At 43.3% G+C, this 24,649-nt stretch overlaps 2 protein-coding genes across 4 annotated transcripts in view; both read right to left on the bottom strand.

Moving 5' to 3' along the window:
* LOC149228458 (uncharacterized) overlaps positions 1 to 24,649 on the bottom strand; it is a 412,049-nt gene that overhangs the window by 201,539 nt on the left and 185,861 nt on the right. The window lies entirely within an intron of this gene.
* On the bottom strand, positions 3,756 to 5,518 carry LOC149228459 (kinesin-like protein KIN-14U). 3 transcript variants are annotated; one of them, XR_016247206.1, is made up of 2 exons: positions 4,716 to 5,518; positions 3,756 to 4,465 (listed from the first exon to the last, which is right to left on the bottom strand). XR_016247206.1 is itself a non-coding variant. In XM_089375686.1 (2 exons), exons 1-2 carry the CDS (start codon positions 4,862 to 4,864, stop codon positions 4,157 to 4,159), a joined length of 408 nt encoding a protein of 135 aa, XP_089231812.1. In that variant the 5' UTR covers positions 4,865 to 5,518; the 3' UTR covers positions 3,759 to 4,156. The 3 variants fall into 3 exon arrangements, 1 of the variants encoding a protein (XP_089231812.1); XR_016247205.1 differs by having other exon boundaries at positions 3,756 to 4,415; positions 4,560 to 5,518; XM_089375686.1 differs by having other exon boundaries at positions 3,759 to 4,415.

Genomic DNA, 24,649 nt, shown 5'->3' on the forward strand with positions numbered 1-24,649 from the left:
GGAAAAGCATAGAACCACATGAAAATCCCCGATTCCGTCAAAAGGCGGGCCCTGCGCTAAAACCAGCAGGATATTGGAAGGACTTCAAGCAGTAAGCGGGTTCAACCAAGTCCCATGCGATGCCATACACTGGGGGACACGTGTCCAGCGGATGAGAGAGAAAACCACTACCATCGCGTGGTTAACGGTCATGCTACTTACCCGCGCGATATGGACAGAGACCGTAGGATCTGGAGGCCCCAGATCAACAGCGGAGAAGAAATCCGATGGGTGACCAAATTTGACAGGGAAATAGGCTGAGGCGAATAAAGATTTGAGATCCGACATAACCGATGAGTTGGCAGAGGATTCGTGTTTTGCGAGCATTCTTGGAGTAAACGGAAATAACGGCCGTTTCCAACGATCAAGTGTTTCTGGTGAACTTGACACTCATACGTTATGAAACAGGCGGCCACCTACTTGTGAAGCGTTACAGTGATGATGACGCAAAGCAGGGGAGTTCCAGCGCACAGAGGCAGGAGATCCAAAGAGCCAGGAAGCGAAAACGAACAGTCAAGGAGTGGATTGGCTTTAAGCCACGAACGGACAGGCAGAGAAAAGGAGGCAGAAAGCCGAGAGGCAGCCCAAGAAGCCAAAGCAGACCTGGAAGCAGAGAAACCAGAGTCGAGCTGACCTGAAAAAGCAAAGGCAGCAAGTGAGCCAGGGGTAAGACAGAGACAGAGAGAGTACTCCAGAGAGTCTGTGTACTCCAAAGGGAGAGACTTAGGGAATCCAAGTACAGTCCTCCTGATTGTATCTATTGTGTGAGACTCAAATTGAGCTCACTGTAATAGGCAGAGCCACCCGAGGTTGGAGGCAGAGCCACAGAGCCAGAGAGCTCTAATAGACTTCTAAAGAGCCATGAGGCTGCAGTGAAGTTGCAGCACAGCAAGAGATCGAATGATCGAGCTGTGGCTGGTTGTCTGAGGTGTGTCGAAGACAGGAGAAGGAGTTCCAGAGACAAATGCAGAATTTTGAGGGAGTCAGAGAACCCAGAAGCTCGAGAAGCTCAGAGCACTAACTGAAGGAGTCAAGTCCAGAGAAGCCTAGACCGGTCTGCAGAACAAGGACAGCCAGGGGTAAGATGGCATTCTTAGCCCATTGGTTCAGTTGTAAATCAATGGAGTAAAGTGTAGCACTTGTAAAAGAATTGAAGCCATAATCCCAGAGAGCTTAATTGAGTTGATTAGAGCTCAAAGAAACGTAACCCAAGATATCAAGGTGAACTCCATATTATATTGTTGTCTTATGGGTTTGTTGAATTGCTGCTTTATTTACTGTTATTCGTGTCTCACATCAACATAAGCAAACAAACATAAGTCCTCAACAGTCAAAAACAAATACAAGCATACACCTATATTTTCAAGAATTTCTTAATTCTGCATTGGTTAATAATTAAGAGTTGGGAAAATTTAAAGCTTTGGAAGTGGGAGAGGTTCTCGTAAGTTAGACAAGAAGCCTAAGAGCCCCATTTTCAGATCAGATGGTATCAAAGCTTAAAATTGATTAACCCCACCTTCAAAGAAGGTTGTATCAGAATGCTTGATTGACAGGGCAAAGATTGCTTGTCAAAAAAGTGTTTGGGTAGTCAAGGATTGATTGCCTCATTGATTGTATGCTTGGTTGCAGACTGACTATTGTTTGAGTTTGCAGAGGTGAAGGGAAAGCTATTGATAGCTCAGTCCAGGAAGGACAAGAAGGAAGAAGGGTTGAAGGCATTCTTCTTATCCCCAAAGGACCTCAAAGCAACCCTTGAAGCACAAGAGGTTTGTTGCAAAAGGTTTGCTTGAGTAAGCTCTTCATTAATCTTGTTTGAAGTTCTTTTGTTCATTGGCATAATGACAACATCTACAAGTGAGTCATCAAATTCTTCTTTCTTCAGAAGAGTCTTTGATGAAGATATGAAGCAAGACTTGTCCACCATGATGGATATGGTGAGAGAAATGTATGAGGATGGTAGGAAGAGCAGCATACCTAGAGAGCAGTTGAATTCAGTGGAGGAAGAGAAGCAGTTTCTTTCTGACAAATTGCAGGAAATGGAGACGTGACTTCATATTGCAAATATGAACCTGAAAAGGATGCATGAGTTGGAATCACAACTCTTTGTTGCCAAAGAAGCCTTGGTCAAGTGTCAGCTTGGAGAAGAGGTAAACCATTCCAGTTTGTCTTCAAGTTCCTCTAAGAATGCTTATATTGGTTCTTTTGAAAAACATACTAGAGGCATAGGTTCCAAGCTAATGTCCAAGATGGACTATGAAGGAAAGGGCTTGGGAAAGCATGCACAAGGTATTGTTGAACCAATAATGGTTGAGGAAAGGCCTAAGTATTTGGGTCTTGGCTATGGACAATCTTATGGAGAGAGTTCCAAAGCTACCATGAAGGCCATTGAAACAGTTCCAAAAAGGAGTTTCATTGCAGGTCCTCTACCTCAGAAGTGTGAAGATTGTATTCAGGAGGAATGCAATAGCTCGAAACATCATTTGTAGGATGTAGGTGTTCAAAAGCACACACATGAACCAGAAAGTTGTGGAAACTCTAACAGCCTTGAAGAAAGTGATGATGTTCCAAAGGGAGCCACTTCTTCATTTGCTTCACCTCCTCATGAAGGCAATAAAGGTGAAAGAGGCAGGTATAAATCTGGTTCTAAACACATTCCTTTTGATTTTGTAAAGCATGGAAAAAGAATTGCATGTTCCTTTTGTGGTTTGGATAACCATTATGTTTCTAGATGCTGGAAGAGGATGGCCACATATAGGAAACTTTTGAAGGAAAATAAGCAAGCAACAAAAGGTCCACAGGACAAAGAAAATCATGTTGTCAAAAGGATGCACATGTGTTGCACTTACTGCCATAAGCAAGGACATCTTGCTGAAAGGTGTTGGACTTTGAATCCAGAACTGCTTCCACCAAAGCTAAAGGGGAAGGTGGAAAAAGAAAATGGCAGGGATGGAAATAAAGATTCCATGATTGATGTGTTTCAGGATGATTCACATATTGATGCTGATGTGCAAACAAAGGAGGGACCTTTGAAATGGATTGGTAAGAAATGGTTAGAATTCTTATCCAATTAAGACTGCATGTCCATTGATGCATCTGTTTGCATTTCTTTGTAGGATAAATGCAAGTTGCAGGATCTCACCAAAATGGTGAATAGAAAAAGTTGAGTAGGAGGCTCACTTTGTTGCTCCAACATTATGTTCATCTCAGCTTCGAAAGTAAAGTGTACTTAAGCAAGGGTTGAAGGATGAAATGCATGCATGAGAATGATGTGCATGAACACAGGGATGCCGATGATTTCCTTGTATTTGAACATGTAGGTGTAATTAACTGGCAGGGTTGATTACCTTGTTTTGGAGTATGCATGTGATGTTGACTTGGGAGAAGTTAACTTGGTCTCTAAAATGGAGATAATGATGAAGTGTTTCATCTTTTGGAAAAGAGTCCTAAAGGTCTTTTTCCTACATGCGACTTGAAGAATCATTTGTTGTAAAGGCATGTTTTATTGGCTTGTTATCTAGTCAATCATTGTATGCAAATGTAAAGACATGGAGGTAATTCACAAGAGTGAAAAGTTGTTTCTTTTGTTGAAGTAGGAGTTAGTCCATCCAGTTGTTGTCTATATCATTGTTTTACAACCAGGCCGAGTTGACTCGGAAACGGCCTGGTCAAACCGAGCCGATAAAAAAAATTACGACCAGGCCAAGTAACCGGCTAGGTTGGCCGAGTCAACTATGACTCGGCCTAGTCATCCAATGACCAGGCCGAGTCATAGTTGACTCGGTCAACCAGGCCGAGTACGTATTGACCAGGCCTAGTCATTGGAAAACGGCTGGGCAGCGTAAAAAATAAATTTTATTCACTTTTTTTTGGATTTGTGGTGTGAAATTAATCTGTTTGGATGTCTGTAATTTTATTATGAAGTACACAATGCATAAAGTATGCCATGAACCATTGCAAAACTATTTGTAATCAAGTTAATAAGAAGGCGCCTTGCTTATAAAAGGTAACCTCTCCCTCGTAATAGAATGGTGATATTCTTTTCAGAATCTTGCTGTTTATCTCTCTGATGTTTTCATTATGTCAGGTATGACTAATTTTTTTCAGATCTGCAAGTAGATCAAAGATCCTCTTCATACTTTCGAATCCAAAAGTCCAAGTACCTGTAAGATATGTGAGGCTGTTTTCCTTGCAATATACTGATAACATCTCCAAAGGCAGAAAGTGACAAGTTTATAGCTTTTGCTTCTTCCATAGTTTGGCCACTAGCCTGTGTCTTAAGAATTTGTTCGCTTCCACCTAAATTAACCATCCACAACTTACCTGTTATGGCGTATGTCTCATCAACTCTCAAACCCCTAGTGACAATCCTGATCAAGCTGAAAAGAGGAACAGCTTTCTTCAGGAAAAGCTTTCTAATATGCATTTTCTGAAAAACCAAATTTCCCAGTAAGCAAAATTATGCTGAAAGGTGTATTAACACATCTAACCTTTAGTGTTGTATCTAGAATCTAGATGTCTACCTGTAATACATATCTTCTTGCTTACAGAGACAAAAGGATGTCATGAATCCACTGGACTTGAGGTTTTTCATTCTTTAAGATTTTGCTGAGGACCTCAATCAGGAAAAAACAGAGCACAAAATTTAGTAAACCCCACTGCCACAGTGCAACTCTCACCTATGTGACCTGCTTGAAGCCTCATTGACATTGGTCCACACAGTAGATCTTGTCCATCTGCCAATAAGGTACCATAGAAATGCTTGTTTGAAATCCATCGCTACAGCTTCAATCAGATTTTTAATCTCCATACCACTTGGTGCATCCATTTGAATTAAAAGGCTATACCAATATTAGAAAGTTCTTCAATCTATTCAAATCTTTAAATCAAGCTCTGTGAGAGAATAGAAGCACATTTCAAAATCTTGATTTGAGAGGCAAATCAATCCCAACACTTAAATAACCAAAATTTTCCTTATGCAGAATATAAAATGGCATTATGTAATTACTACCACAATCCAGAATTACTATTGCAGCACCGCAAACATATTAATAAATCCATTTAGAAACATGGAAGACCTGGTAAAAACAAGCAAAATTTGTAAATATGAAGAGCATTTTAACACAGAAGAATTAAATAGAAACACATATCTATATATGTTTAGTTTTCAAGGTTAAAATGTGTATACTATAATCTAGAACCTGAATTAAAAGTGTTCGAACCAAAGTGTAAATACATAAGACCCTCCGGTATAAACCCCCCTAGTCAAGTTAAAAAGTTTGATCATATGTTGTCTTCCATCTATATTATAATGCTATGTGTTTGGAAACATGAATGAAAATCTTTAAAATTATGTTTAAAATATTTAAAATTATGTTTTTTTATAAAAAAAATAAATATTTAATGTATTTTTTACAACGACCGAGTCATTGAAATCGACTAGGCCGAGTCATTACCGAATCCTGGTCGGAGTCGGAGTCGATCCTCGGCCTGGTCGGAGTCCTGGTCCTGGTTGTAAAACACTGGTCTATATGCCCGCTATTGTTAATAGTTGTTGTTGGCAGCATTTCAAACAGGTACAAATGAAAGTTTAGTGAAGCAGAGGTAACTTCACATTCGTTTGAGCCACTTTGGATCAAGGAATCAGGGAAAAGAAGTTCAAACTACCTTCTGTAAACTTCACAGCAGAAGTTCTGCATGAAGTCAAGGAGGAAAACAGTTCTTCTCGAGACGACCAACCCATCCAAGAAGGGAAGTGGTCAGAAATTTTGGTTCAGAGGCACTATTCAAAGGCAAGTGTAGGGAGGCTGAAAGAAGAGGGTCTTGTTACTCTCATTTACTGCTCAGATTAGTATATCAATCTTTTGGTGGACCACAAGTTCTTTTAGTGGGAAGGCGTGATCCGAATTGGATCCTCAAACACTCTTACAGTCTCTAGGAACTCTGTAAAACTCATAACAAAAGTTTCAAAGTGCTATGGATATCGAGCCTATCAGAAATAACCAATGTTGCACAAAGCGCGATCGGGATTTAATCGGCGCCGGGAAAAAAGCGGAAAAAATCGACAAAAGCGGGAAAAAAGCGGAAAAAAGCGGGAAAAAAGCGTTTGGCACAAAAATATTCATTTTTTTTCATTTTTTTTCAATTTTTTTAATATCTAAACCATCTACAACATAAAATAAATACATTGACACATAAATATGATAAAAAAACTAATATATAAGATGTTTAATATCATTTCTAGCGCTAAAATCACACATAACATTGAATCATGTCCTGAATAGTAAGTCCTGACTCCTGAGTCCCAACTCAGCCTCAAAATATCAACAAAAAATCTGATAATGTATCTCATCATGTCATAATGTCATATACAATAAAATGAAAGTCTAATCCTATTGATTTCCTCTGCCCCTCTTGCGACAAAATGCCATAGCTTTCCCTTTCCCTCTAGATGTAGATGCTGGTGCCCGTGCAGGTGGAAATGGCAGTGGAGTCTGATGTGCTCTAGACGTTGAAGAACTAGAAGTAGGAGCTATAGGAGGTAGACCACGTCCTCTACTGGTGGCAGGGGTAGCCCAGGCAGGTGGTGTCACCTGGAAACATTACAATCTCCCAATCCTAAAATCCTGAAAAACTGATAAGTCTGCTGAATTTTAAATGAAATCTAAAATTCTACTTTCTCCATATGAAATCCAATGAGGCTGGAACCACTCTCAAACATCCTGAGTCATTTCATGGTAATGTTAAAAATTTAAGTAAAAGGATGAAAATGAAGATTAAGGAGAATGTCACTTTTACTTTAAGAATTTAACATTACCATGAATAGCATATCCATACTAGGGCCTAGACTTGATCATTAAGCTACCCCACTCAAAAATTACTTGTTTCTTTCAAAAAACATTGCATGAAAAAACCCAAAAAAAGTTATAAAACTATGCTGTCCTGAGCCCCCACGATTTTTTCGTTAAAAATCGCGCTTTTTTTCGAAAAAATCGCGATTTTTTGAAAAAAGCGCGATTTTTTCAGTAAAAATCGGCAAAAAAAAAGTAGGCGATTTTTTCGTATAAAAATCGCGATTTGATCGGCAAGGTGAAAAAATCGCGATTTTAACAACACTGGAAATAACCTCTGAACAATGGCAATTTGTGGTCAGCACGGAGCAACGAGGACACTCGATCAAAGGCTAAAGCGCGCAGACCGTTGGCCCATGGTGACCACGCATTGTCACAAATTGACAAATGGGAGGTCAAATCCCAAAACAGAGGCAGTTTCTGATATGCGATTAGCGCTAATCACGTATTGCAAGGTGTCCCTCTCAGTGAAGGAAAGCCCTGAACGCTTGGTCACAAGGAAAAGCATAGAACCGCACAGAAATCGCCGATTCCGTCAGAAGGCAGGCCCCGTGCTAAAACCGGCAGGATATCGAAAGGACTTCAAGCAGTAAGCAGGTTCGACCAAGTCCCGCGCGATGCCATACACAGGGGGACACGTGTCCAGTGGATGAGAGAGAAAACCGCTCCTATCACGCAGTTAACGGTCATGCTACTTACCTGCGCGATATGGACAGATACCGTAGGATCTAGAGGCCCCAGATCAACGATGGAGAAGCAATCCGAGGGGTGACTGAATTTGACGGGCAAATAGGCTGAGGTGAATAAAGATTTGAGATCCGGCATAACCGATGAGTTGGGAGAGGATTCGTGTTTCGCGGGCATTCTTGTAATAAACAGAAATAATTGCCATTTCAAACGATCGAGTGTTTCCGGTGAACCTGACACTCATCCATTATGAAACAGGTGGCCACCTCCCTTTGAAGAGTTACAGTGATGATGACACAGAGCAGGGGAGTTCCAACAGACAGAGGCAGGAGATCCAGAGAGCCGGGAAGCAGAAACGAACAGTCAGGGAGTGAATTGGCTTTAAGCCACAAACTGACAGTGAGAGAAAAGGAGGCAGAAAGCCGAGAGGCAGCCTAGGAAGCAGTCAGCAGACCTGGAAGCAGAGAAACTAGAGCCGAGCTGACCTGAAGAAGCAAAGACAGCAAGTGAGCCAGGGGTAAGACAGAGATAGAGAGAATACTCCAGAGAGTCTGTGTAATCCAGAGAGAGAGACTTGGGGAATCCAAGTACAGTTCTCCTGATTGTATCTGTTGTGTGAGACTCAAATTGAGCACACTGTAATAAGCAGAGCCACCCGAGGATGGAGCCAGAGCCACAGAGCCAGAGAGCTCTAATAGACTTCTAAAGAGCCACGAAGCTGCAATGAAGCTCCAACACAGTAGGAGATCGAATGATTGAGCTGTCGCTGGTTGTCTGAGGTGTGTCGAAGACAGGAGAAGGAGTTCTAGAGACAAATGCAGAATTCTGAGAGATTCAAAGAACCCAGAAGCTCGAGAACCTCAGAGCACTGACTAAAGTAGTCAAGTCCAGAGAAGCCTAGACCGGTCTGCAGAACAAGGACAACCAGGGGTAAGATGGCATTCTAAGCCCATTGGCTCAACTGTAAACCAATGGAGTTAAGTGTAGCACTTGTAAAAGAATTGAAGCCATAATCCAAAGAGCCTAATTGAGTTGATTAGAGCTCAAGGAAACGTAGCCCAAGATATCAGGGTGAACTCCATATTATATTGTTGTCTTATGGGTTTGTTGAATTGCTGCTTTATTTACTATTATTCATGTTTCACATCAGCATAAGCAAATGAACATAAGTACTCGACAGTCAAAAACAAATACAAGCATACACCTATATTTTCAAGCATTTCCTAGTTCCGCATTTCTTGTAAGTTAGACAAAAAGCCTAAGAGCCCTATTTTTAGATCACCAAGCAAGAGTGAGAGAGCAATCACCAAAGACAGTTGAACAAGGTCAAAGGTTCAATGGGTTCCTTTCCTCATCCCATTTCCCAACTGAAGACAAGCTCCGTGAAAAGTTTGACTATCACGGAAGGAAGATGTCTTTGGATCTAATATTGGAAGAGCAAGAAGTGTTGCATTACGTGAAGGGTAAAATCCCTGAGCCTCCATCAAATGCATCAACTACTACAAAGAACAAGTACACCAAGGGTGAAGTCAAAACAAAGAAGATTATCAGAGATTCCATTGACAAGCGTCTGGTGGCCTACATCTCCGATCTAAACACCTCCAAGGAGATCTACAATAGATTGGTAAGCATGTTAAAGGTTAGTGATGCAAATCAAATTTTGTTCCTCAAAAATAAGTTGAAGGATATTAAGAAGGGCAAGGATGAGGATATTCAATCCTACTTCTTAAGGATCACTGAGATCAAGAATAATCTTCTATCGATTGGAGAAGTCATTCCTGATAGGGAACTTACTATCACTACTCTTGGAGGACTCCCACCTGAGTGGTATATATTTAGACCCACTATTCCCAATAATGATTGAATTCCAGGGTTTGAAGAATTGATGTCGAGATGCATTCAAGAAGAAACCAAGATGGTGGAGCAAGAAATGCCTTCTAATAAAGGAAACCCTACTGCTTTCTCCGCTCATGCCAAAAGGAGAAATAATGCAGGGTCTAAAGGTCATTTCAATGGAAAGCTCGAATCTAAGGGTGGAAGGAAAGGCAGATGCTTTGCTTGCAATAAGTTTGGCCACTATGCGAGGGAGTGTCCAAATAGAAGGGACACATCACACGATGATGATCACAATCATTCCAGGGGCAACTTCAATAACAATGATCGAAGGAATGACAAGTAAAATGGCAAAGGAAAAAGGAATGCGGGACATCAAGGAAATGGTCGACCCTCCAAGAAAGTAAGGAACTCCAAGTATGAAGAATCAAATGTTGTTTCTGACAAGCAAAAGGAGTATTACCTTATTTCGGCACTCTCCACTACCTCTCCTCCAAACTCTTTGGGAAACTGGCTTATTGATAGTTGTGCTTCAAGTCACTTCACCGGATACAAGGAAGCGCTCTCTAATCTGATAGAGAAGGAAACAAACTTGAAGATTATTATTGGAGACGATGCCACCTATCTCGTGAAGGGTGTAGGGAATGTTACTCTTCAATTGGATCAAGGTAACTCGATTCATTTACAAGAAGTTCTTTATGTACTTGATCTCAAGAAGAACCTTGTGTCCATTTCGGCAATGGAAGACAAAGGTTACAAGGTGGCATTCATCGATGGAAAGGTACGTGCTAGGAAAAGGAATTTTAAAGATGCTTTTTCTCTTGGGTTCAAGGTTGGCATTTTGTATCAAGTTGTAGGAAGTCCATTGGGGACCATGTCATGTGACACATCTCTTCAATGGCACCAGAGGTCTGCCCATCTTCATTTTCAGGCCCTACCCGATGTGAGACAGATGGTGACAGGGATGCCTGATTTCAAAGAGGAGCATCAAGGTACATGTCCAAGATGTACCAAAGGAAAACTTACAAGGGGACCATTCCCCTCATGTAATAGCAAGACCACAGATGTGGAACAACCCGAGGGGTTTGAGATTCATGATCGGGAATCTCATATATGCAGGTTGAAGAAAGCTCTCTATAGTTTGAAGCAAGCAGCCTGGGCTTGGTATGAAAGGATTGATAGTTATCTGATGAAGTTGAGATTCACTAGGAGTGAAGCTGATCAAAAACATTGCTTTAAGGTTGTGGATAATAGACTTCTCATACTAGTACCTTATGAGGACGACCTCTTTCTGACAGGTATAAACCCTCTCATTTACAAACGTAAGAGGGAGTTGTATTCCGAATTTGGAATGGTGGACTGCAAGCCTGTGACTACCCCAATGGAGCTTAACTTTAAGAAGTTATGTGGTAGTGCTGCCGGACTTGATTTGGCAAATGCCTCTGAGTTTCGTAAACTCATAGTAGCATTGATGTTCTTGGTGAACTTTCGTCTGGATATATGTTTTGCAATTAGCATGTTGAGCCCATATATGGTTGAGCCTCATCACTCACATTGGATTAGTGCCAAGAATCTTCTGAGATATCTTCAGGGCACAATCACTCATGAACTGAGATTCACTACCTGAGCTGTGAGGCTGCATGGTTATTCTGATGTTGATTGGGCAGGTAGTGTGGTGGATCGCAAGGGCACTTCTGGGTGTCGTTTCTCTTTGAGTTATGCTTCGATGTCCTGGATGAGCAGGAAGCAGAAGTCGATTGCTTTGAGCACAGCTGATGTCGGATTCATAGCTGCGTGTATGGTCTCGTGTGAAGATGTCTGGTTGGGGATGCTCTTCAGTGAGCTGTTTGGACACGTGTTGGATACCACCGTGATCCTCTATGACAACCAGAGTGGGATCTGATTATCGGAGAATCCTATATTTCATCGTCGCTCCCAGCACACAGACAGTAGGTACCACTTTATATGGGATATGGTACAGCGAGGAGCAATAAGTTCCATCACATTGGGACTGATGTGCAAGTCACCAATATTCAAATGAAGCCCTGGGAAAGGTCAAATTCTTGACGTTACAAGAACCACTAGGAGTCGTGGAGAAACCCTCTCCTGAGGGTCCTGTATGATATGGATATTGAGCTTTGGGAGATCAAGGGGGCATGGGGTACTTCTTGGAGCGATGAGCAACCATAGGGTGAGTGGTTCAACCTTCCCCTAGTGGTTTGCTATATAGGCAGGATGAGTGGTTCATCCTTCCCCTACTGAGACACAATCATAGGGTGAGTGGTCCAGCCTTCCCCTAGTGTTAAATTGGCAACTAGGGCCAAACTCCATGTGGATCAGCTTATTTATGACAGCTGATATTTTTATTGGATCCCTCTCGTCGAGAGGTGTAGGATTGATCCAAAGATCATCCGATTCCGATAAGTATTTATGGAGATATGAATTTATTTTGTTTATATAATTATTACCAAGCCGACCAGCAACTTGAGTAGGCTCAGAAGCCCAATAGACGTGTCTATTCATCATCTACGTTCTAGTATAAATTGGTGAGGATTTGAAGTCATTTTAACACACATTCTTGGTGTGTTCTCCTCCTCTCCACGTCTTGGGTTTTTGGAGAAGGAGGGACACCTAAAATATACATTTGCTGATGCCCTAGCCGCAGTAGCTGATGCCCTAGCCACAGTTCAGTTGTGCCCTAGCCGCAGTGCAGATGATGCCCTAGCCGCAGGCTTATAAGAAGATCTAAATGCAGATAAGAGGAGACTTATGTGCAGCATGAATAAGCCCCTATACGCTGTCTCAAGAGGCTCAATCCGCAGATGAGAGGAGGGCTAATATAGGCCCTAAATGAAGGTCTGAATCCATTGTTTATTGACCCTATATGCAGCAAGAAAGAGACTCCTTATCCACAATCATAATCTGCCTTAGCCGCAGTCAAAGAAGGAGGTTCCAGCCACAGCAAATGGAGGTCTTAAGCAGCTGTATAGTAGTGCCCTTAGCCGCAGTAAGGGGAGCCCTTATACGCAGCTCAAAGAGACCCAGTTGCTGTCACCTAAGCCGCTGACATAATGCTACATTGTTGTAGGTAACAGCGTGGCCTATTTCAGGATTGTTTGGGCATAATCAAGCTGTTCTTGATCTCGGTGTGCTGAGCAAAAGAATCCGCAAAAAGGAGGAGCTAGGGACAGTAGTTTAAGGAGCTGTTTGGATCACTGTTTGAAGGGACTAAAGTTTCAGTCCACTGATGGGCTAGGCCGCAGGCCATAGCCAGCAGTTGGAGGCCTTTATCTAGTAGCTGCGTTCAGAAGGTAAGCAGCCCTATAAGGCAGCGTATCATTGGAGGATTGTATGAAAGCTAGCTGCAGTAATCAGGTGAACTGTGGGGCATGGTTAAGGTGTTGTGGCTCTCAGAGGGTGCCCTAACAAATGACCAGGTCTGCCATGCACCAGTCCTTATGAAAGGTACCAGATTAGCAGCCTTGACTTGATCAGTGAATCGGCAAAGGAAGGAGAGTCTTATGGAAGGAAAGCTTCAGTAATATGGGTAACTGACTGAGCTGTTCATCTGCTACATATCTTCAGTCCTTGGGATCAGATCTGCAACCTCATTGTGTCATCTTCAAGGTGAAGATCTCTGATGTCTGATCTCCTATTTGGCAAGTCAAGTATTGACTTAAAATCATTGTACTCTATCTCTCTCTCTCTGCTGAACTTTGAAGATAAAAGAAGATTTGATCAAAGGGTTTCCCCACACATTGTGGGGTTTGTCCCTGGCTTGCGCCATATCTTGTGTCCTCTTGTCTTGGCTTGTCTTCTGCGTTTTATATTTATGTTCTATCTGCAGTTTATCATAATGCTGATGTGATTGCCAATTGTGAAAATTTAAATAAATTGCTCTAGCATAGAACATACCAAAAATTAACATGGTATCAGAGCTGAGGTGAAGACAATGCCCAAGCAAGAGTGAAAGAGCAATCACCAAAGGCAGTTGGGACAAGACAGAAGGATCAATGGGTTCCCCATAATTCACCTAGGGTGTAGTCAAAGCAGAGAATGTTATCAGAATGACGCAGCAGAAGTTTCTGATGGCCCATCTAATGATCTCTTCATTGGGAAGTTCGGTTCTAAGGGTGAAAGGAAAGGCAGATGCCTTGTTGAAATAAGTTCGGCCGTTATGCGAAGGAGTGTCCGAATGGCAGGGACACATCTCTTGATGAAGATAACAATCATTCCTGGGACATCTTCAATAATCAAAGGAATGACTGGTAATGCAGGTCATCAAGGAAGTGGTCGACTCCTCCACGAAAGCAAGAAACCCCTGAATCTCTTTTATGTACCTGATCGCAAGAAGAACCCGATGACCATCTCGGAAATGGAAATCAAAGGTTACAAGATGGCACTTATCAATGGAAAGGTACGTGTTTGAAAATATATCTTGTTAAGATGTTTTGAGTTCTGGGTTGTATCAAGTTGCTGGAAGTCCACTGGGGACCATGTCCGTTGACTCAGCACTGGAGGTCTGTGAGTCAGATGGTGACTCGGATGCTTGAATTCAAAGAGGAGCATGTAGGTACATGTCTGAAATGTACCGAAGGAAAATATTATAAGGGGACCATTCCCTTCATGTAGCAGGTCCACAGGCTTGGAACAACCCGAGGAGTTTAAGACTCATGATCGGGAATCTCATGTATACAGGTGGAAGAAAGCTCTCTATGGCTTGAAGAAAAACACCTCGGGCATAGTATGAGAGGATTGATAGCTGTCTAATGCAGCTGAGACTCACCAGGAGTGAAACTGATCCAAACCATTACTCAAAGGTTGTGGATGATAAACCTCTCATACCGGCACCTATGTCTGACAGGTGCAGACCCTCTCATTTATAGGAGATAGAGGGAGTTGGATTCTGAATGTGAAAAGATAAGCTGCAAGCCTGTGACTACCTCAAGGGTCTTAACTTTCAGAAGTTATATGGTAGTGATGTCGGACCTGATTTGGGAAATGCCTCTGAGTTTTATAAACTCATTCGCGTTGATGTTCTTGGAGAACCTCTGTCCGGACATCTGTGTTGCAGTTAGCATGGTGAGCTCATATTTGGTTGAGCCTCAATGGATTGGTGCCAAGAATCTTCTGAGGTATCTTCAGGGCACAATCTCTCATGGATTGAGATACACTGCCGAAAAGATGAAATTGCATTATTATTCGAATGCTGAATGGGCAGGCAGTGTGGAGGATCACTAAAGCACTTTTAAGTGCTCTTTCTCTTTGGAATCTGCCTCGATACCCTGGATGAGCAGGAAGCAGACGTCGGTGACTCTGAGCACCACCAAGGCAGAATACATTGCTGCTAGTATGGCCTTCTGTGAGGCAGTCTGGTTGCTGAAGCTCTTCAGTGAGCTGTTTGTTCACATGATGAGTACCACTGTGATTCTCTGTGACAACCAGAGGTGGGATTCGATTATTGAGGAATCCCGTATTCGTCGATTGCTCCAGCAGATAGACATCATGGTAAGTCGATGAGCAAGGAGGCTCCATCGCATTAGGATGATGCACAGGACAGAGCCCCTAGGAAAGATCAAATTTGTGATTTTCCTGAACGACTTGGAGTCGTCGAGAGACCTTTGAAGAAGGGTCCTACATGTTGTATACATTGAGCTCTGGGAGCTCTGGGGGGCTTGCAGTTCTACTGGAGCAACATATGACCACAGGGTGACTCACCCTCCCCTGGTGGTGTGCACTGGAACAAGATGATTCGCTCTCTTGTGGGACAAGATGATTCGCTCTCTTGTGGAACAGGATGATTCGCTCTCCTGTGTAGCAAGATTGATTAGTTCTCCTGTGAGGCCTGGATTGATGTGTTCTCCATGGCGATTGTGGCAGGATGATTAGTTCTCCTGTGAGGCCTGGATTGATGTGTTCTCCATGGCGATTGTAGCAGGATTGATGTGTTCTCCTGTTAGGACAGGATTGATTAAGTTCTCCTGTCGAGGCATCCTACCCATGCAGTCTGGGACTCATGGGAAGTACCTCTCATCTGATCAATGAGCAGGGAAATGAAGTTAGGGACCATAGTAGTACCGATGGACGCATCGTTGTATCTACCGTACTCCCTATGCTAGGATGACCTCCATTGATCTGGGATCAATGATACTGGTCTGGGACCAGTGGTAGGAGTTGTACATACTATGACGCTGACTTCGGGTCAGCTGTGACTGGTCTGGGACCAGTGGTACATACTCCGAGACTGACTTTGTGTCAGTGCAGTACTGGTCTGGGACCAGTGAGAGTGGTACATACTATGACACTGACTTCGGGTCGGTTGAAACTGGTCTGGGACCAGTGGTACACTCTCTGAGACTGCGATACTGGTCTGGGACCAGTGGTAGGAGTGGTACTTACTATGAAGCTGACTTCGGGTCGGCTGAGACTAGTCTGGGACTAGTGGTACGCACTCTGAGACTGACTTCGGGTCAGTGGAGAATGGTATGAGACATTCTCGATCAATTCTTCTTCTTCATAGTTCAGCAGAGCTGAGCAAAGCAGAGCTAGCAGAGCCAGCAGAGCTGAGCAGAGCAGAGCCAGCAGAGCAGAGTTAGCAGAGCCAGCAGAGCTGAGCAGAGCAGAGCTCAGCAGAGCTGAGCAAAGCAGAGTTAGCAGAGCCAGCAGAGTTGGGCAGAGCAGTGCAGGGCACTGATGGCCGAGATTGTATAGTCGGACTTATGGATCACTGGATGGAGTTCTCCCTAATTGAGAGGGAGTGTTAAATTGGCAACTAGGGCCAAACTCCATGTGGATCAGCTTATTTATGACAGCTGATATTTTTATTGGATCCCTCTCGTCGAGAGGTGTAGGATTGATCCAAAGATCATCAGATTCCGATAAGTATTTATGGAGATATGAATTTATTTTGTTTATATAATTATTACCAAGCCGACCAGCAACTTGAGTAGGCTCAGAAGCCCAATAGACGTGTCTATTCATCATCTACGTTCTAGTATAAATTGGTGAGGATTTGAAGTCATTTTAACACACATTCTTGGTGTGTTCTCCTCCTCTCCACGTCTTGGGTTTTTGGAGAAGGAGGGACACCTAAAATATACATTTGTTGATGCCCTAGCCGCAGTAGCTGATGCCCTAGCCACAGTTCAGTTGTGCCCTAGCCGCAGTGCAGATGATGCCCTAGCCGCAGGCTTATAAGAAGATCTAAATGCAGATAAGAGGAGACTTATGTGCAGCATGAATAAGCCCCTATACGCTGTCTCAAGAGGCTCAATCCGCAGATGAGAGGAGGGCTAATATAGGCCCTAAATGAAGGTCTGAATCCATTGTCTATTGACCCTATATGCAGCAAGAAAGAGACTCCTTATCCACAATCATAATCTGCCTTAGCCGCAGTCAAAGAAGGAGGTTCCAGCCACAGCAAATGGAGGTCTTAAGCAGCTGTATAGTAGTGCCCTTAGCCGCAGTAAGGGGAGCCCTTATACGCAGCTCAAAGAGACCCAGTTGCTGTCACCTAAGCCGCTGACATAATGCTACATTGCTGTAGGTAACAGCGTGGCCTATTTCAGGATTGTTTGGGCATAATCAAGCTGTTCTTGATCTCGGTGTGCTGAGCAAAAGAATCCGCAAAAAGGAGGAGCTAGGGACAGTAGTTTAAGGAGCTGTTTGGATCACTGTTTGAAGGGACTAAAGTTTCAGTCCACTGATGGGCTAGGCCGCAGGCCATAGCCAGCAGTTGGAGGCCTTTATCTAGTAGCTGCGTTCAGAAGGTAAGCAGCCCTATAAGGCAGCGTATCATTGGAGGATTGTATGAAAGCTAGCTGCAGTAATCAGGTGAACTGTGGGGCATGGTTAAGGTGTTGTGGCTCTCAGAGGGTGCCCTAACAAATGACCAGGTCTGCCATGCACCAATCCTTATGAAAGGTACCAGATTAGCAGCCTTGACTTGATCAGTGAATCGGCAAAGGAAGGAGAGTCTTATGGAAGGAAAGCTTCAGTAATATGGGTAACTGACTGAGCTGTTCATCTGCTACATATCTTCAGTCCTTGGGATCAGATCTACAACCTCATTGTGTCATCTTCAAGGTGAAGATCTCTGATGTCTGATCTCCTATTTGGCAAGTCAAGTATTGACTTAAAATCATTGTACTCTATCTCTCTCTCTCTGCTGAACTTTGAAGATAAAAGAAGATTTGATCAAAGGGTTTCCCCACACATTGTGGGGTTTGTCCCTGGCTTGCGTCATATCTTGTGTCCTCTTGTCTTGGCTTGTCTTCTGCGTTTTATATTTATGTTCTATCTGCAGTTTATCATAATGCTGATGTGATTGCCAATTGTGAAAATTTAAATAAATTGCTCTAGCATAGAACATACCAAAAATTAACACCTAGTGATTTGTTGTGTACAGGGTGAGTGGTTCAGCCTTCCCCTGGGAAACCCCATGGTGACATGTAGGCAAGATGAGTGGTTCATCCTTCCCCTGTTGATACATCCTACCCATGCAGTCTGCGACTCATGGAAAGTACCTCTCATTTGGCCAATGAGTAGGGAAATGAGGATAGGGACCATAGTACTACCGATGGACGCATCATGTACTACCGTACTCCCTATGCTAGGATGATATTGATCTCGTATCAATTGGAACTGACTTTGGGTCAGTAAGAGTGGTATGAGACACTCTTTATTTGGAACTGATTTCGAATCAGTAAGAGTGGTATGAGACACTCTCTTTATATGGGACTGACTTCGGATCAGTAGAGAATGGTATGATACATTCTCGATCACTTCTTCTTCATAGTTCAGCAGAGCAGAGCAGTGTAGGACACTGCATTGATGGCAGAGATAGTATGGACTGGCAGATGGATTAGCAGATGGAGTTCTCCCTAGTTGAGAGGGAGTGTTAAAATTGACAACTAGGGCCAAACTCCATATGTGTCATCTTATTTATGGCAACTAATACTTTTCTTGGATTCCTCTCATCGAGAGGTGTAGGATTGATCTAAAGATCATCTAATTCCGACATGTATTCATGGAGATATGATTATTTGTGTTACTTGACAATTTGTCAAGGTCGGCCAGCAACCAAATTACCCCAACTCAACCTCAACGTTGTATTATAAATAGAGGTGGCCTTCAAGTCATTTTCAATCATCATCTCTTGTGATCTCTCTCCACTTGTTTGGGTTTGGTGGAAGGGGGATCTAAAGGAGAATACGTTGTCCTAGAGGAGATCTAACCTTAGCAGCAGATCTAAAAGGAAGCCATAGATGTTGTCAAAGAGAAGGTTCCCATACGCAGTCAAGGAGAAAGCAAGTTGTTCAATTGTGCCCTAATCCATTGTCAAGGAAGGACTCATGTTGCCCTAGCTGCAGTCCTAAATGAGGTAATCTAGCCGCAGTCCAAGCAAGGAGACTTAGCCACAGTTCATGAAGCCTAGATGCAGTTGAAAAGAGAAGACCTAGGAGTTGTCTGGCCACAGGTAAAGGAGACCTATTTGTTGTCTTAAGAAGCTTCAATACGCAACCCTAATCAGTAGCATAAGAAGGCCTAATGCCGCAATTAGAGAAGCCCTAAACACAGCTTCAAAGGAACCCTAAGACACAGCTAGAAGTGTGCACCTAGCCACAGCAAAAAGGAGTAATTCAATAGCGTGTAGGGTCTATGTTAATACCACATTAATGTAGGTGAGAGTGTGGTCTAATTCAAGACCTATGTTGCCACGAAACATGGGTTCGAGGACAGGTGTGGGTGCGGGGACGGTGACGGGTATGTCAGTTTTTGAAACAGGGTATGTGGGATCGTCGAGGGGTATATCTATATATATATATATATATTATAAATTATAAGATATATGAATTTGTATATTTTTCAACTTTAAACAAGAAAACTAAAATATTTGTGATTTAAACTTTAAATATTTAAACGTGCACATCATTGAACATTCAACGTTCACAATGAAATTTCAAAATTTCTAGTTTCATATCAAGTGCAAATTAGAGTTTACATATTAATAAGAATCATGATATATGTCTGTTGTCATACTACATTCAAAATTTGTCTTAAGGCCTCTCCAAACAAGAACTAGGAAATTTTAGAATACTAAAATAAAAATAGCTAATAGTGAACAATGGATTCCTCAAGCCAAGTCATCAATATCACTCAGATCCTCAGTTAGCATGCTCTCCAAGTGGGAATCACTCTCATCTTGAGGCTCTTGCTCATCCATAGCAACTGGAGGTAGCTCAATAAGGCCATCTGGTTGTATCTCCTCGTCCACACACATAGCATCGTTTGTGTATTGGTCCCATATCTTGACAGGACCCTCCTTGTATCCAAGGTCTTTTCGAGATATGAGATGAAGTGTGCTATGAACGCACACTAAGTTCTCTGCCTTCTTCGAGCCCAACATATTTCTCTTTACTAAATGGATAGAGGAATAAGTACTCCAATTCCTCTCGGAAGATGAAGAACTAGCTACCTAGAATATTAAGGAAAGCCCATTAAATTAATTAAAAAATAAAAACTAAAATGCACCCCAAATGACCCAAAAGAACCCGATTTTGGGGTTCCAAGTACCCATCATCACGGTTCTCCGTACTCGTCAAGACAATGTTGAAGTTTCTAAGCTTACTTAGTTTAGAAACCCTTTATGCACTTTTTCTGATTTATTCCTACCTACTTGTTATTTTTCCTTAACAAGTTATTTACAAAGTAAATACTAAAAATAAACACCAGTGCATGCTCAACATATTATAGATCGGCAACTAAAAGAAACAAGAACAAACACACCACGTGACACCATTACTTTTGGACCAATGTCCTCGGAAAAACCCAATGCGGGAAAACCGGTGCAGCTATCTGAGGGTTTTCTTATTAAGCAATATCAGAGTACAATCTGGGTGTCAAAAATGGCCTACCCAACAGAGAATTTTCTTAGCAACTATTCCTCACAGTTTGAGAGAAATATCCTAGCTGAAACCCCAGAAAATCCTTCTGGCAGCTCCTCAACATAAAATTGCTCTGCAACCCCAACGTCTGCACAAACTGGACTGCGTCAGCGCCTCTCTGTCTCACGCTAGCCCTGGGTCAGCCCCAAGAGGCCCTGCATCAGCTCTGGGAGCCTCTGCGTCAACTGCATTGGCCCCTCTGGTGCTCTGCACAACACTTGGCTACCTCTGTGTAGCCCTGCGTGAGCCCTTGCTGGCTCTACATCACCCTCCTTGGCTACTGCGCTGCTCTCCTAGCACAATTTCTACCTTCTCTATTTCTCTATACTCAATGCCCCTCAGCTGCTCTCCCGATCACTGATTCTATCTCTCTTAGCAAACCCCGCTCTAGAGAATAGAATGATTGATCATCTGGTGTGCCCTCCAAGTGACCCTCAAGCCTCCTCTTATACTTTTCGTATTGACATCCCAATGGCCAAGATTAAGTCCCTAATCAATGGCTAAGATTAGATCTGGCTTGATCCATGTCTTTTGAACCATTCCAACATAGATTCATATTAATACACATTAATATTTAATTTTCCCTAAGTTTAGACTTAGGGACTCCATTAAAAATATTAATTATTTTAATATCTCCTAATCTGTTTAGAATCTGTACAAACCCTTTCTGGGTATTGGAGATCTCATGTGCTCCAACCTCTCCACCAAATTTCGTGGCTAGAGCACATCTGGTGCTACCCAAATCAACACTCCCTCTTAGTGAGGATTGTGCTCTAGCAATACTCCTCATTGAGTATTACTCTGATCATCCGGCATTGGTACCTTTGCTGATGCTAGGCCTTCCTGCCCAACATCCTCTGCACTACTACCCATGGTTCTGCCACTGCCACTGTTGCATCTGTACGACAGCTCCCTCTGCATCTGTGTTGTTGTTGGTCCTTTCTCCCAACACTGCATCTACATTGCACCTCCTCTCATCATGTTGCATCGTGCTGCCCATTGCTGCACTGCAACGCAGTTACTGAGAAGTAAGTAACTAATCTCCCAACTGACCTCCATGTTGGGCTAGAAACACCCACTGATGTTGAAGCTCTCTCTGCTGCTAACAAGTGCTCCCTCTCTCTAACCTCTGCGCTGCTGCAACAACTCCCTGCATCTCACATTGTTGCACGCCTCTTTATGCCTTCCTGCACTCGTGCAACACTCTTGTGCCTCTCACACTGTTGTAGCCTGCTAGCTTTGCGTTGTCTTGGGACTCCAGCACTGTAGCTCTCTCTACCGCTCCATCCACATCCGTCTCTACCCACATCAACCAGACCTACTACTCCTTGTCGGGGCTCCCGTAACAAGGTCTAATCCAAGAGGTTGGTTACCTCAAGGATCCTGCCCCTCATCGCCTGTAGTCCGCCCAACTCCAGCTCGATGTCTCCCCACTTCCACTCAAGTAGTGTGTGTGCACTCATGGCACAAGCATCGTTTGTCAAAACTTCCTTCTCTACCCGTGCCGGCGCTGCCTTAGTCTCGGAAGACTCTCCCTTACTCTTCTTCCTTGGGCACTAGGTCGCATAATGACCCATCTCCCCACAGTGGCAGCACTTGATCTTGGAGAAACCTTTCTTCTTCCGCTTCTCCTGCTTTCCCTTAGATGCTAGGGCCACATCCTCTCCTCCTGCTTGACCTTGATCCCTTTGCTTCTGCTACCTGTCTTCAACTGTCGTCTGATCTCTTCCTGGCGAAGAGCTGCCCACATCTCGTCCCAAGGTAGGAGAGTCCCTCTGCCCAAGATACTCTAGACAAACACTTCCCAATCTCTTGAGACAACATTCAGGTTTGTCCTCACCATAAGCTCCTGATCTGGTGTCGCTCCTATAGCAGTCAACTAGTCTCGGATCTCATTCAGTCCTCTGAGGAAGGTGTCAATCGATTGACCCTTCTTCATCTGATACGACCTCATTTGGTTCTCGAACAGCATTCTTCTCTGCACAGAAGTATGCTGATACAGGTTCTTGAGAGCCTCCCACATCTCAACTGTCGTTTCCTTCTCGACTATATGTGGTACCACATGATCCTTGACCCCGTCAAGGATAATGCGCTTGGTCCTCGTCATCGCCTCTTCATACTTGTCATTATCATTAAGGTCGACTGGGATAGCTATAACCTTCAAGGCGAAGTTCTTGACACGATTCCTGTCAAGCACTGATAAGATTCTGGCCTTCCAGACTGCGAAGTTTGATGCTCTGTCCAGTCTATCCTGGTCTCTTAGCCCGTGAAGTGCCATGACGCTCCTCTACTTCCCTCTTGGAAGTTCTCTGTTCGACTCCTCTGGGTCTCTACTTCCCGTCTGGAAGTTCTCTTCTAGAATCCCCCTGAGTCCTCATGTCCCTCCTAGAAATCCTTCTGTCGCTTGTCGCAACTCCCGACTTCTTCTGTGTGGCTCTGGTTGGCTCTGCGTCACACTTCTTGGCTTTTGCATTGCTAGAAACAGCTTCTGTCACCTCGGGACAGTTGTTTTCTACTGTTATTGCTCCACTCGGTTGATGTCTCTTAGTCCTCCTGTGATCTACAATCACACTCTGATACCATGTTGAAGTTTCTAAGCTTGCTTAGTTTAGAAACTGATCTGATAATGAGATCTAAGACAAATAATAAGGTATTACAGACTTATGTGCTTGGATGTGCTTATGTTATTTTATGCAATGGATCGATAAGATTGTGAAATACACAGACAATGAAGCAGTAAACAAAACATAATAGACAACACATAACACAGCAAATTTAATGAGGAGCTCACCCAATACTCCTGGGTTACATCTCCTAGTACAGCCTTCAATGGTGGCCTCTCTATTATGTCTTCAAACGGAGTTTTTACAATAGTATGAGCTCAATTTGAGACTCAATACACAACAGATGCAACAACAAGATCTTTGCTTGAACCTCTCAAGCCTCTCTGAGTACACAAACTCCCTCAACGCTCTTTGTCTCTATCCTAAGTCTATCTCGGCATTTGCCTGCAATACTGCATGTCCTGCTTGCTCTTTGTCTATGGCTTTAAAGACAATCTGGGCTGCGTCTCTCCTTTTCGGCTTTCTGTCTCTCGGGCCTTTGTCTGCTTCGAATCCCTCTTCTAGCATTACACAATCATTGCATAACGCCTAAAGGGGAGGTGGCCACCTATTCGGCAACGTAAGAGTGCCTCGGTCCCTTGAAATCCCTCAGAATCCCAAACACAGGTGTTTTATGGAATAATATTTATATAACTATCGGGTCCAGTTCATCGGATCACAGATGTGGTTCTGTATAGGTCCCGCTCCATGGTGTTGCTTCGATGCGATTGATCGCAATCGCATATCACTCGTGCCCCGGGCCGTTTGCAAGCTCTCTTTGCAATCTCCGATAGCAATCCGACGATGCAACATGGGCCGTCAATCTGCGCGCTTGATCGACGGTCCTAGTTGACTCCACTAGTCATCGTCGCAAATGTCATGTGGTTTGCGCCGATACCCGCTATCTACCTATGCCAATTGCGATTGTCGATCAAATCTGGACCGTTGATCGGCCAGATCTGACAACTATTGTGCATTCATTTGCTCCGCTCTGATACTCTGTTATTTTCACTAATTTCACGTGTTTTTGCTTCCCGATAGTGTTTTTCCCCATTCTGAAAGGTTTTCTCATGCGATTTTCTTTGGTCATTGGCATGATTTTTCGAGTTTTCAAGACTTAGAGAGTGTTCTTGGATCCATTTAGATCATGCCTTCCCACTGAAAAAGGCTTTTGGACCACCAAAAGCTAGTTTTCAAGCATCGCTTAAGTGAGGATACAGCTGCCTCACTTTCCCAATCTCTATCCATTTGGCACTGCTAGGTTTTGCACCTTTGAGTCCAATTATAAGGTACTCTACGTCCCCTCTGCGCGTGGTCCTCACCTTCCTGTCCCGAACTATATCTTCCTGCAGCTCGTTGAGATATTCAGGCAACAGATCATCGATGGAAGGCAATTGACTTTGCTCTTCGGGATCTTCAATTAACGAAGGTTCAAACAGTCTTAAGTTTCCTGCATTTACCACTGAACAGATGTGCATGTATGCTGGCAGATCAAGGCGGAAAGTGTTCTCACCAATTTTCTCTAGTACCTTAAAAGGCCCATACCTTATTGGCTTCAGCTTCTTTCCTTCACCTTGCATTCTGTCCTTGCTGATATACAGCCAGACTTGATCGCCAACTTGTAAGTTGTGCTGCCACCGTGTTTATCATGCCTTGCCTTGTACTTGGCTTAGCTCTTTTCCAGCTATTCCTG

The sequence above is a fragment of the Pinus tabuliformis genome, chromosome J (genome assembly GCF_031772625.1).
Source record: "Pinus tabuliformis cultivar Carrire ecotype Pingquan chromosome J, CPIR1, whole genome shotgun sequence".
Lineage (NCBI taxonomy): Eukaryota > Viridiplantae > Streptophyta > Pinopsida > Pinales > Pinaceae > Pinus > Pinus tabuliformis.

Bases quoted from the DNA above. Each gene is read 5' to 3' on its own strand.
- LOC149228459 (XM_089375686.1), bottom strand. From the start codon at position 4,864: ATGGATGCACCAAGTGGTATGGAGATTAAAAATCTGATTGAAGCTGTA. The intron at 4,416-4,715 runs GTGAGAGTTGCA...TCCTCTTTTCAG, and splicing joins GCTTCAAGCAGGTCACATAG to CTTGATCAGGATTGTCACTA.